Source organism: Salmo salar, chromosome 17, assembly GCF_965601325.2.
Source record: "Salmo salar chromosome 17, fSalSal1, whole genome shotgun sequence".
NCBI classification, from domain to species: domain Eukaryota; kingdom Metazoa; phylum Chordata; class Actinopteri; order Salmoniformes; family Salmonidae; genus Salmo; species Salmo salar.
The window spans coordinates 74,474,119-74,488,177 of NC_138307.1; the positions used below are offsets into that span (position 1 = coordinate 74,474,119).

Genomic DNA, 14,059 nt, shown 5'->3' on the forward strand with positions numbered 1-14,059 from the left:
TTGAATGATATGTCACTGCACTGGGGATCCATTGAATGGTATGTCACTGCACTGGGGATCCATTGAATGGTATGTCCCTGTCAGAAGCAGAATATGAAACTCTGTCACTCCCTCCTCCACTCACCCTCTGATCCTCGTAGGCGTCTTTGAGCTTCAGGTAGTTGGTGAGGGCTCTCATGGCGATGGGGAGCTTGCCTATCTTCTTCAGCTCAATGGGTCTTTTATGGGCTCCTGTGATCAAGCCATCAGTCCATCAAAATAATTGTACATCAATCAACGTCCTTTTTACATCAGCAGCTGTCACAAAGTACTTTACAGATACCCAGCCTAAATCCCAAAGAGCAATCATTGCAGATGTGGAAGCACAGTGGCCAGGAAAACTCCTGGAAGGAAGGAACCTAGGAAACAAACCTATAATCAGGGGGTTCATCCACCAGTATGTGGCCTTGGAGAGGAGGTTGACGAAGGGCTGGAGGAACCTCACGCCCAGGTCCTGAAGGTCCTCTGGAGGCTTTACCTTCTGGGGGTTGGCGAAGAACACGTACCTCTGCACGGACACCAGGACACACAGACAGAGATGGTCACACATACACAAAGACAGAGGGAGACACACACACACACACACACACACACACACACACACACACACACACACACACACACACACACACACACACACACACACACACACACACACACACACACACACACACACACACACACACACACACACACACCAGGTAAAAAAAGTAAAAAGCCAACAGGGGCTGAAATAAAGACCATGCATCTGCTATCAGATCACATCAGTACACCACATCACATCCTCCTCTTCCTTCTTCTCTTCATATAGAACCTCTATGACCCCTGACCCAGGAAGCAGTCAGCCCACCAGTGTTCTAACTCACCCTGACCCTGATGACGTTGATCTCTACAGCCATGAGGAGTCCGTACAGAACGACCAGCAGGGCTGTGATACAGAACCTCAGGTGCAGCACTCCAACACCGTACTCTGCAAACTTCCACAGCTTGATGGACTTGGTGATGAACGCCAGAACCCAGTAGATAAACAGAGCTGAGGAAGGAGGAGGTTGATCACCCCGTGCACTACTTTTCCCAGAGATGTATTACAAGTATACTTTATTATGTACAGCAGAACGGTTCATGTGTAGCTAACTGTGTTTGGGCCATCTGCCATAACCTCTAAACTACTGCAGCAAAGGGAGGCTAATTCAGCGCTGCTCAAACACTAACTGTTCATTTGGAGTAATGAATGCACTGATGGTATCATTTTGACTCACCCAGCAGTAGTTTGGGGAAGTTGGAGGTTTCTATGTTGTGGTAGTACACCACAGATGTAGTGGCTGCTATGAAACCCATAAACGCTGGCATAAAGAGGTGGAGGTGATTGGTGTCCATCTGTCTGAAAGGATAGAGACAGGAGATTGCATCAATATTCAAAGAAACAAAGTCACTTTGGTATGCATAGCGTATCTCTGGTTTATAGGTTGGCATTGTATTCAGTCTCATACAGTTAACCCTGTGGCATTCAAACTTGTTCAGCGGGGACGCAATCTTTTTCGCCAGAATTTCTGGGGACCCCATTTTTCGCAATAATTTATCACAACCCCACCCCAGATCTAATGACACAAGCTTAAAATCAGTACATTTCCATTTTTACATCAACAAATAACCTTCTTTTCAAATGAAAAGAAACCAATAAATACATTTACTCCACACAATTGTATTTTTCAAATGATCCTTCTCAAAAACGTTTGTATACTGTACCATACAATAATCTGTACTCTTAAAAATTTTGTTCCCCCCCAAAAAAAAATCAATATATTTTTATCAAATTTTGGGTGACACTGAAACTGTTCATGGAAGGAAGCTGCTGGCTTCAGCCACTAAATAAGCATGTTGTGCAATCAACAGGGTTTGATGCAGGGTTTGTGATGCATCAGATGATGTTTATTTTTAACATTTTATTTCACCTTTATTTAACCGGGTAGGCAAGTTGAGAACAAGTTCTCATTTGCAACTGCGACCTGGCCAAGATAAAGCAAAGCAGTTCGACACACAACAACACAGAGTTACACATGGAGTAAACAAACATACAGTCAATAACACAACCAATAAATGTCTCCGATCATAGCTTGTGTTACTGCAGCATTTTGGAGGATCTTATTGGTTGCAGTCTGGGTAAACTGGAGAATGGGGTTATTTTGAGGGACAGTGGTTTCATTTTTCTATAAACATTGGACTAGAGGGAAGCAAGGAAATTCAATAGTTCACTGCATCAGAAACTTGGGAGCCATTCGTTTTAGGATACAACAATGACAGAAAGGAATAACGCTTCTTCTGTCATCTCAGCAACCCATAACAAAATCTCATGTGAACACTGGCTTCTGGCCAGCTACTAATGTTACGTTTTCCACAGTAGACTACCTCTTTGGTAACAGGAAGTAGTTTTAGGGGGGTTCTTACTTGTTGGAGACGATCCCCTCGGCGATCTCACAGACGTGGACAAACAGCAGAGTAAATGTGAGGATCCAGCGCAGGTTGTGTCCAGGGAAGTGGAGCCAGGTGTTATGGTGGATCTGAACCTTAGAGCTCTGACTGCCCCAGCCTAGGGGAAGGGAAGTGGAGCCAGGTGTTATGGTGGATCTGAACCTTAGAGCTCTGACTGCCCCAGCCTAGGGGAAGGGAAGTGGAGCCAGGTGTTATGGTGGATCTGAACCTTAGAGCTCTGACTGCCCCAGCCTAGGGGAAGGGAAGTGGAGCCAGGTGTTATGGTGGATCTGAACCTTAGAGCTCTGACTGCCCCAGCCTAGGGGAAGGGAAGTGGAGCCAGGTGTTATGGTGGATCTGAACCTTAGAGCTCTGACTGCCCCAGCCTAGGGGAAGGGAAGTGGAGCCAGGTGTTATGGTGGATCTGAACCTTAGAGCTCTGACTGCCCCAGCCTAGGGGAAGGGAAGTGGAGCCAGGTGTTATGGTGGATCTGAACCTTAGAGCTCTGACTGCCCCAGCCTAGGGGAAGGGAAGTGGAGCCAGGTGTTATGGTGGATCTGAACCTTAGAGCTCTGACTGCCCCAGCCTAGGAGAACACACACACTCAGATAAGCAGGAACATAAGCACACACGCCTAAGAACGCATGCACGAACATGCAAACACACAGGGTTGGGCAGTAACGTAATCCACAAGTAATCCAAGTAATGACGTTACTCATTTGGAGTAATCCAAAGGATTACATTAATGATAACTTTATTTGTCATGTAATCTGTAATCAGTAACATATGAAGTAAACAGATAAACACAGCAGTTCATTCTAAAGCACTCTGCATTATTAAGGTTTTCCTGCCAAACAGTGAAAGTCATGGATGTTCTGGGTGACTCTTGCATAATGCAGGCAACTTTGGCAAGTGCCCTCAATGGTCAACTGTTTGTAAACCTTTAAGTCCAATGGTCAACGTTAACTGTTTGTAAACCTTTAAGACTAATGGTCAACTTTAACTGTTTGTAAACCTTTAAGACTAATGGTCAACTTTAACTGTTTGTAAACCTTTAAGACTAATGGTCAACTTTAACTGTTTGTAAACCTTTAAGACTAATGGTCAACTTTAACTGTTTGTAAACCTTTAAGACTAATGGTCAACTTGAACTGTTTGTAAACCTTTAAGACTAATGGTCAACTTTAACTGTTTGTAAACCTTTAAGACTAATGGTCAACTTTAACTGTTTGTAAACCTTTAAGACTAATGGTCAACTTTAACTGTTTGTAAACCTTTAAGACTAATGGTCAACTTTAACTGCTTGTAAACCTTTAAGACTAATGGTCAACTTTAACTGCTTGTAAACCTTTAAGACTAATGGTCAACTTTAACTGCTTGTAAACCTTTAAGACTAATGGTCAAAGCAAACACTCAGAACATACAGTAACACAGAAATAAAACACACACACACACACACACACACACACACACACACACACACACACACACACACACACACACACACACACACACACACACACACACACACACACACACACACACACACACACACACACACACACACACACACACAGATTTGACCAGGAAGCATCAATTAATGTTTTCCTCAGGGACTGGGCTGCTTAGTCAGAGCCACTCCCATTAAGCAGACGAGCAACAGACACACCCAGTCAGTTCCCCAGAGTAGGCCTTCTAGAACAACACAACAATAGATGGTTATCCATAAACGTTGCGTTAAGGTGCAGAACGTTGGGTTTGTCTGCTGGGGGGCCAGGAGGCCCCCACTCTGCTAAAACCATTGCCAACTGCATGTTACCAAGTAAATTTGGTTGTAATAGGATCACCTATTCATTTTAGATGTGGACATTTAGCTCCATATTATAGTTACACAGTCAGTAACTACATACTTTTCACCATTAGTAAACATAGTTAATGTCATTTCAGATAGGCTACAGGACATGAGGGTAGCATATCGATTCGGCATGTAGCTAACTAGCTAATGAAACAACGTGTGTTTTTAGCTTACTTCATCAGAGAAGACTTTTGGAAAGAGCTTGAAATCGGCTAGTAGCCTATATTTGAGTCTAAAGTTGTCCTGGTGAAGTTGTCTGTCTGACACTCATCACTACATCTGGCAAGTAAATCAAACAATATTTAGAGATCATTTCCACCTAAAGTTAGCTGTTAGCTAGCCAAATTGATGTGATTGGGGAAATTACACGATAAGAGAGTGATGTTGAGAGTCAGATTTTTCACTTTAAAATATATGTCAAACAAAAAACAATGATTGCCAAGTTGAACAAACCATACCCTTATATGCACAAAGACTACTTTTAACAACATCCACTGAACATTTTACTAAAACACTTTTACACCAGTGCAGATGCAAAGTTTGGAAACAGAATAATGGCTGTTGGTGCCGTCATTCTGTTACCAAATTTTGCATCTGACCTGTTCTTCAAGAAACTGTGTTTTACTATGTTTTCTCACAGTCCCACAACAACTCAGAGACCACAATCCCACAGTCCCACAGTCCTCCTGCTCAGTTAGATAAAGTCTGGGCCAGAGCCAGGAGTCGAACCAGCTGTTCTGTGGTCTGGGGAAAGCTGCTTTATGTTGACTGGTGAAAATGACACTGACAGCCAGCAGATCAATGAAGAACACATTTTTAATTTATTTTACCTTTATTTAACTAGGCAAGTCATTTAAGAACAAATCCTTATTTTCAATGACAGCCTAGGAACAGTGGGTTAACTGCCTTGTTCAGGGGCAGGATGACAGATTTTTACCTTGTCAGCTCGGGGAATCGATCTAGCAACTTTTCGGTTACTAACCACCAGGCTACCTGCCGCCCCACGTACAGACCAGTGCTGAATGTCTGACACAAGATCAATCATAGGGCTTTACACAGAGTTTCCTGTCTTCTACACAGGACTGTGAATCTGTAACAGTGGAATTGATTAAACCAGTCTGTGGTCAGTAGGGGTTATGCTTGCTTCAAGGCTTTATCTGAACGGTGAGACTGAAAGCTCAGAAAGAATGAAAAGTAGCTTGTATACAGTGCAGCATTTTAATACTGCTTTCTGTTGGTGAAGCACGTGTGGGGGATGACAGTAGCTTGAATATAATGCAGCATTTTAATACTGTTTTCTGCTGGTGAAGCATGTGTGGGGGATGACAGTAGCTTGAATATAATGCAGCATTTTAATACTGCTTTCTGTTGGTGAAGCATGTGTGGGGGATGACAGTAGCTTGAATATAATGCAGCATTTTAATACTGCTTTCTGTTGGTGAAGCATGTGTGGGGGATGACAGTAGCTTGAATATAATGCAGCATTTTAATACTGTTTTCTGCTGGTGAAGCATGTGTGGGGGATGACAGTAGCTTGAATATAATGCAGCATTGTAATACTGCTTTCTGTTGGTGAAGCATGTGTGGGGGATGACAGTAGCTTGAATATAATGCAGCATTTTAATACTGTTTTCTGCTGGTGAAGCATGTGTGGGGGATGACAGTAGCTTGAATATAATGCAGCATTTTAATACTGTTTCTGTTGGTGAAGCATGTGTGGGGGATGACAGTAGCTTGAATATAATGCAGCATTTTAAGACTGTTTCTGCTGGTGAAGCATGTGTGGGGGATGACAGTAGCTTGAATATAATGCAGCATTTTAATACTGTTTTCTGCTGGTGAAGCATGTGTGGGGGATGACAGTAGCTTGAATATAGTGCAGCAACATAATAGTGTTTTCTGTTGGTGAGCATGTGTGGGGGATGAAAGGACGGTTACCAAAGGCATCCTTGAATCATGTTGCTTTGGGATTGTCACACACACACCCACATAATCACCCACACAAACACAAACACAGACCATCAGAGCTAAAGCAATTATATCCCTTTCCATTGTGCCCCCTTCGGACCCTATTCTGTCCCCTTCTGATCCTATTCTGCCCCCTTCGGACCCTATTCTGTCCCCTTCTGATCCTATTCTGCCCCCTTCGGACCCTATTCTGTTCCCTTCTGAGCCTATTCTGTCCCCTTCTGAACCTATTCTGTCCCCTTCCAACCTATTGTGTCCTCTTCTGACCCTATTCAGTCCCCTTCTGAGCCTATTCTGTCCCCTTCTGACCCTATTCTGTCCCCTTCTGACCCTATTCTGTCCCCTTCTGACCCTATTCTGTCCCCTTCTGATCCTATTCTGTCCCCTTCTGACCCTATTCTGTCCCCTTCTGATCCTATTCTATCCCCTTCTGACCCTATTCTGTCCCCTTCTGTCCTATTCTGTCCCCTTCTGAGCCTATTCTGTCCCCTTCTGAGGCTATTCTGTCCCCTTCTCAGCCTATTCTGTCCCCTTCTGATCCTATTCTGTCCCCTTCTGACCCTATTCTGTCCCCTTCTGACCCTATTCTGTCCCCTTCTGATCCTATTCTATCCCCTTCTGACTCTATTCTGTCCCCTTCTGATCCTATTCTGTCCCCTTCTGAGCCTATTCTGTCCCCTTCTGATCCTATTCTGTCCCCTTCTGACCCTATTCTGTCCCCTTCTGATCCTATTCTGTCCCCTTCTGACCCTATTCTGTCCCCTTCTGAGCCTATTCTGTCCCCTTCTGATCCTATTATGTCCCCTTCTGACCCTATTCTGTCCCCTTCTGAGCCTATTCTGTCCCCTTCTGACCCTATTCTGTCCCCTTCTGATCCTATTCTGTCCCCTTCTGATCCTATTCTGTCCCCTTCTGATCCTATTCTGTCCCCTTCTGATCCTATTCTGTCCCCTTCTGAGCCTATTCTGTCCCCTTCTGAGGCTATTCTGTCCCCTTCTCAGCCTATTCTGTCCCCTTCTGAGCCTATTCTGTCCCCTTCTGAGCCTGTTTTTCCCCTTTTGAGCCTTTTCTGTCCCCTTCTGAGCCTATTCTGTCCCCTTCTGAGCCTATTCTGTCCCCTTCTGACCCTATTCTGTCCCCTTCTGATCCTATTCTGTCCCCTCCTGATCCTATTCTGTCCCCTTCTGATCCTATTCTGTCCCCTTCTGATCCTATTCTGTCCCCTTCTGAGCCTATTCTGTCCCCTTCTGAGGCTATTCTGTCCCCTTCTCAGCCTATTCTGTCCCCTTCTGAGCCTATTCTGTCCCCTTCTGAGCCTGTTTTTCCCCTTTTGAGCCTTTTCTGTCCCCTTCTGAGCCTGTTTTTCCCCTTCTGACCCTATTCTGTCCCCTTATGACTCTATTCTGTCTCCTGATCCCGTTGTGTTCCCCTCTGGTCCTATTCTGTCCCTGTTTCTGTTAAACCTTTAGAGATCAGTGTTCTGTGTGATCTCTAGGATTAAAAGTGGTCACACGTGCACGCACGTGCACACACACACACACACATACACACACATATACACACACACACACACACACACACATACACACACACACACACACACACACACACATTATGAAGGTAAAGGACTATGCATGGTCCACGTACCAATGAAGAGGATGGGGAAGGTGATGAAGAGCAGGAAGACGTGAGGGACCAGGTTGAGGGCGTCCACGAAGCAGCCATTGTTCAACATCCCCGTATCCACACTGTAGGCATTCTTGGTCACATTGTTGCCACAGAACGACAGGCCAGCCATGCCACCTTATTGGTCCAGAGAAGCCTGGGGGGAGGATCCAAGCCCCAAAACTGTCAGTCAAGTCAAGAGCACTAGCCAGTCTAGTGGCTGGACAATAGAGAGGTAAACAATGAAAGTGGTCTAACCGTAATGCTCTTTTAAAGGTGAATCAGCTTTTAAAAAACACAGGATACATTAGTAAGACTAAAGTGCTTTTACGATTCAAATAACATTAGCCAACGGATGCGGTGCTTTCAATATAGAGACTCTTTATGTAGTGCTGTGGCATCTTGTCTTGATGTGTGTTTTGTCCTATTTTTATATATATATATATACTGCTCAAAAAAATAAAGGGAACACTTAAACAACACATCCTAGATCTGAATGAAAGAAATAATCTTATTAAATACTTTTTTCTTTACATAGTTGAATGTGCTGACAACAAAATCACACAAAAATAATCAATGGAAATCCAATTTATCAACCCATGGAGGTCTGGATTTGGAGTCACACTCAAAATTAACGTGGAAAACCACACTACAGGCTGATCCAACTTTGATGTAATGTCCTTAAAACAAGTCAAAATGAGGCTCAGTAGTGTGTGTGGCCTCCATGTGCCTGTATGACCTCCCTACAACGCCTGGGCATGCTCCTGATGAGGTGGCGGATGGTCTCCTGAGGGATCTCCTCCCAGTCCTGGACTAAAGCATCCGCCAACTCCTGGACAGTCTGTGGTGCAACGTGGCGTTGGTGGATGGAGCGAGACATGATGTCCCAGATGTGCTCAATTGGATTCAGGTCTGGGGAACGGGCGGGCCAGTCCATAGCATCAATGCCTTCCTCTTGCAGGAACTGCTGACACACTCCAGCAACATGAGGTCTAGCATTGTCTTGCATTAGGAGGAACCAAGGGCCAACCGCACCATCATATGGTCTCACAAGGGGTCTGAGGATCTCATCTCGGTACCTAATGGCAGTCAGGCTACCTCTGGCGAGCACATGGAGGGCTGTGCGGCCCCCCAAAGAAATGCCACCCCACACCATGACTGACCCACCGCCAAACCGGTCATGCTGGAGGATGTTGCAGGCAGCAGAACGTTCTCCACGGCGTCTCCAGACTCTGTCACGTCTGTCATGTGCTCAGTGTGAACCTGCTTTCATCTGTGAAGAGCACAGGGCGCCAGTGGCGAATTTACCAATCTTGGTGTTCTCTGGCAAATGCCAAACGTCCTGCACGGTGTTGGGCTATAAGCACAACCCCCACCTGTGGACGTCGGGCCCTCATACCACCCTCATGGAGTCTGTTTCTGACCGTTTGAGCAGACACATGCACATTTGTGGCCTGCTGGAGGTCATTTTGCAGGGCTCTGGCAGTGCTTCTCCTGCTCCTCCTTGCACAAAGGTGGAGGTAGCGGTCCTGCTGCTGGGTTGTTGCCCTCTTACGGCCTCCTCCACATCTCCTGATGTACTGGCCTGTCTCCTGGTTGCGCCTCCATGCTCTGGACACTACGCTGACAGACACAGCAAACCTTCTTGCCACAGCTCGCATTGATGTGCCATCCTGGATGAGCTGCACTACCTGAGCCACTTGTGTGGGTTGTAGACTCCGTCTCATGCTACCACTAGAGTGAAAGCACCGCCAGCATTCAAAAGTGACCAAAACATCAGCCAGGAAGCATAGGAACTGAGAAGTGGTCTGTGGTCCCCACCTGCAGAACCACTCCTTTATTGGGGGTGTCATGCTAATTGCCTATAATTTCCACCTGTTGTCTATTCCATTTGCACAACAGCATGTGAAATTTATTGTCAATCAGTGTTGCTTCCTAAGTGGACAGTTTGATTTCACAGAAGTGTGATTGACTTGGAGTTACATTGTGTTGTTTAAGTGTTCCCTTTATTTTTTTGAGCAGTGTATATATATATATTTATATATATATATTTTTTTAATCCCAGCCCCCGTTTTGGTGTGCCGTCATTGTAAATAATAATTTGTTCTTAACTGGCTTGCCTAGTTAAATAAAGGTTAAATAAAAAATAAACATTGCTTAGAGAGTTTCCATGGATCAATAATCATTAAAGGGAAGAATGCACCATACTATTTCCCAAGACTTTACTTTTTCTAATGTAATTTGTGTTAATGCCTGTCCTTGACAACAGAGACCTCCCTAACCTCTGTTGACATGGATGACAACACTGACAGTAACAGCAGTGCACTGTTATTCAGCTGCCGACACCAATTCTTCAAGGCACAACACTGGCGCCACAAGTCAAACTGGAATATCTTACTACACAAATATACCTCTGCTTTATTCTGTTGTTCAAGACATGAAATGATGGTACACCTTGATAAGGAATGATCTAGTCTGATGATAGAGAAGGTTGCGGATTATTCTAGAAAAGCATTACTGACATCCAAAGCTGCTCATCTTATTCCTGCCCTTTCTAAATAAAAGTCCTGTTGGCTCTCAAAATAATGGAGCCGATCACATGAAATAATTAAACAAACAAATGTTGCCGAACGATGTTAACATTCATAGGTTTAATATTTCTATAGGGATTTTATACAAACTGCATATTATGCAAGGAGTTGTCCAATTGAAGCTGGAAAGTAGTTTTCCGACAGTTATTCTGATAAGAACTCAACAACACTCACAAGAAGAGTCGTTTTCAGACCTCTCCTATGAGTTAAATGACCCTGTAGCTGAACACATGGCACAACATAGCATACACGGCCATAACAGAATAATAATAGAGATCAATGTAGCTTACCTCAGAGAAGTGTCCTTATTGACGCGGTTTCATTCAGGTCGCCTGGTTTTTGGAGACACTAACCACACAGCATTTATTGGAGGTGGTTATTTTTAGCCTTTTAGCGCATCAGCTGGCCATACTGCTCCCCCCTATCGGATTTCAAAACTTGACCAAGTCTGGTGAGGCAAACTTCCCTTGCCGCTAGGTTCCACCACCAACCATGTGGTGGGGTAAGGTACATGTGTAGGAGTGGTAGACATACAGTAGCAGGCTACAACGTAAGGGTGCGGTTTTATAAAACAGATTCATATTTTTAAGAGGGTTACATTTTTTAGGCAAAGTCTTCAGTAAATATTCACATATTTTTTTATGAACACACAAACTGTATTTTGTGACTGAATATAAATATACGCATTGTCCATATAGTTTATACTTGGACTTGACATGTCTCCTACAATGACATGGGAGGACCTTGGATAGGCAAGTCTACAACTGACCTCTAGGCTACAATTCTATTGTTAGGCGCAATGAACCAGTAGGCTACTGTTGTATGCGGTCAGCAGTTACAACGATGAATCAGACCTATATGTGAAGTAAGCACTTGTCATTGACCTTAGGAATGTGCAATTATTGTAGGCAAAAAAACTTCGTGTTCTATACTAATCATTGTATCATTTGGAACCGTTTCATATCTCGAGGTGCGCGGTTTACAGATGACAAGGGCTACACATCATGTGACATGACAATGTGTGAATATTATCATCAGACCGAGTCAAATGAAATAAATCTTAGTCTTTCTGAGACCATGTAAGTAGTTAGTAGGCTAACCGCATTACTTACCCCTATCTACCGCTCCGCTGTGTTCCGTCAGTTTTTTAGACGCGTCCTGTTGTGGGATGTCTTGTGTTGTCCGGTCATTGGTTTTCTCCTGGTGAGATTTGTGAAATGATGCAATGGAGGACGCTGCCGTTCTGAAGCGAATTCATTCATTCCATTAGATCTGCGCTCGCATCATCAGTAGCAGCGTCGTATGATTGTTGCGTCCACTCCTACACGGTGGATAGACGTGGCTTTCTGCAGAAATATCACTCAGACAGAGGAGTGCGTAAAAACAATATCACGTTATTTAGGTCACCTAAAAAAAACGGGAGCGATCACTTAACGATTGTGTTTTATCCCGCAAATGATGTAGGTAAATGTTTCAGACAGTTCTGTTCTCGATAAGGTAAAATATTTATTGGTAATAAATGATGGATGGATCACGTGCCAATTACGCCGACAGACATAAAGCAACCAACAGCAGCAAATATTAATTTATGTCGTTGCATTATCAGTGTGATAATATGCAGATATAAGCTACAGTGTTGAATTATGTAATAGCCTACACCAGGCTACACAGTGACCAGGTTTCCTCATCAAGGAATGACTGATTTCTCCTGGTTAAGATTACTGATTGAGCAGACTATTTCTTGCAGACAACACTTGCTCGCTGTCTCCTGCATAGGCCTCTGGTTCATGGCTATTCATTATTATGCCAGTTGCCATGATCGGCCTTTCCATAATGCTTCATTATAACAGTGTTATTAAATGATCATAGATGACCATGTCTTACCCTGGGCACTGACAGTAATGAGTTATGACTGATACCCTAATTAAACGGAAACCTGATTCTGACACAAACACACGTAGCTGATATGAGTTATCTGCACCTGTAGCCAATGACATAACACCTTATTGACATCTAACTGAACCAAATAATACAACTATTGTACATAAACATTCAATACATATTTCTGCAGTGGCAAGTGGAAGCATAATCAACCCTGTTACACACGCGCACACACACACACACACACACACACACACACACACACACACACACACACGCACACACACACACCATAACTCCCTTTACCCTCATGTAGGCTACTGACCCTCTCTGTACTCTCATGTAGGCTACTGACCCTCTCTGTACCCTCATGTAGGCTACTGACCCTCTCTGTACTCTCATGTAGGCTACTGACCCTCTCTGTACCCTCATGTAGGCTACTGACCCTCTCTGTACTCTCATGTAGGCTACTGACCCTCTCTGTACCCTCATGTAGGCTACTGACCCTCTCTGTACCCTCATTACTGAATCAGTACCAACCATTCTGCTTGCCTCAGCCAAGAAAACACTGTTCCTTCTTTCTTTCTCTCTCTCTCTCTCACACACACACACACACACACACACACACACACACACACACACACACATACACACACACACACACACACACACACACACACACACACACACACACACACACACACACACACCCCCCCCCCCCACACACACACACACACACACACACACACACACACACACACACACACACACACACACACACACACACACACACACACACACACACACACACATACACACACACACACACACACACACACACACACACACACACACACACACACGCACACACACACCACTTCAGTAGCCTGAGAACTCCATAAAACTCACACTCTGGGAACATGTCTTATTTTAACTCCTCCTCTTAGCCCCATACCCGTAGTGTGTGTGTGTGTGTGTGTGTGTGTGTGTGTGTGTGTGTGTGTGTGTGTGTGTGTGTGTGTGTGTGTGTGTGTGTGTGTGTGTGGGGGGGGGGTGTGTGTGTGTGTGTGTGTGTGTGTGTGTGTGTGTGTGTGGGGGGGGTGTGTGTGTGTGTGTGTGTGTGTGTGTGTGTGTGTGTGTGTGTGTGTGTGGGTGTGTGTGTGTGTGTGTGTGTGTGTGTGTGTGTGTGGGTGTGTGTGTGTGTGTGTGTGTGTGTGTGTGTGTGTGTGGGGGGTGTGTGTGTGTGTGTGTGTGTGTGTGTGTGTGTGTGTGTGTGTGTGTGTGTGTGTGTGTGTGTGTGTGTGTGTGTGTGTGGGGGGGGGGGGGGGGGGTGTGTGTGTGTGTGTGTGTGTGTGTGTGTGTGTGTGTGTGTGTGTGTGTGTGTGTGTGTGTGTGTGTAACCCTCTACCCCTTTTTGTTTGAATGAAGGCTCCTCTGGTTTTTAAGGAGGATTAAGAGATACACGTCTGCTGTATCTTGGAAAGCTTTTCATCTGATTTCAAAGAAATATATTCTACATTTCCCCCAGAGAGATTATAGTCTGTTATCCATCTTAATAGAAGGATTTAGGATCTTTGAGGATGTGCTCGT

The 14,059-nt window shown here is 44.5% G+C and overlaps 1 protein-coding gene across 9 annotated transcripts in view; it reads right to left on the reverse strand.

Annotated features, from left to right (window-relative positions):
• abcc9 (ATP-binding cassette, sub-family C (CFTR/MRP), member 9) overlaps positions 1-11,966 on the reverse strand; it is an 81,404-nt gene extending 69,438 nt beyond the window's left edge. For 2 of the 9 annotated variants that reach the window (XM_045700154.2, XM_082964109.1), the window contains exons 1-8: positions 11,701-11,964; positions 10,879-10,936; positions 7,980-8,154; positions 2,485-2,626; positions 1,299-1,420; positions 906-1,072; positions 412-547; positions 125-231 (exon numbers count right to left, since the gene is read on the reverse strand). In XM_045700154.2, coding sequence (XP_045556110.1) covers positions 125-231; positions 412-547; positions 906-1,072; positions 1,299-1,420; positions 2,485-2,626; positions 7,980-8,130 — 825 coding nt within the window. In that variant the 5' untranslated portion in view covers positions 8,131-8,154; positions 10,879-10,936; positions 11,701-11,964. Of the gene's footprint in view, positions 1-124; positions 232-411; positions 548-905; positions 1,073-1,298; positions 1,421-2,484; positions 2,627-7,979; positions 8,155-10,878; positions 10,937-11,700 lie in introns of all 9 variants that reach the window. The other 7 variants (XM_082964106.1, XM_082964105.1, XM_082964107.1 and 4 more) reach the window with 5 other exon arrangements.
• Positions 11,967-14,059: the final 2,093 nt, after the last annotated feature.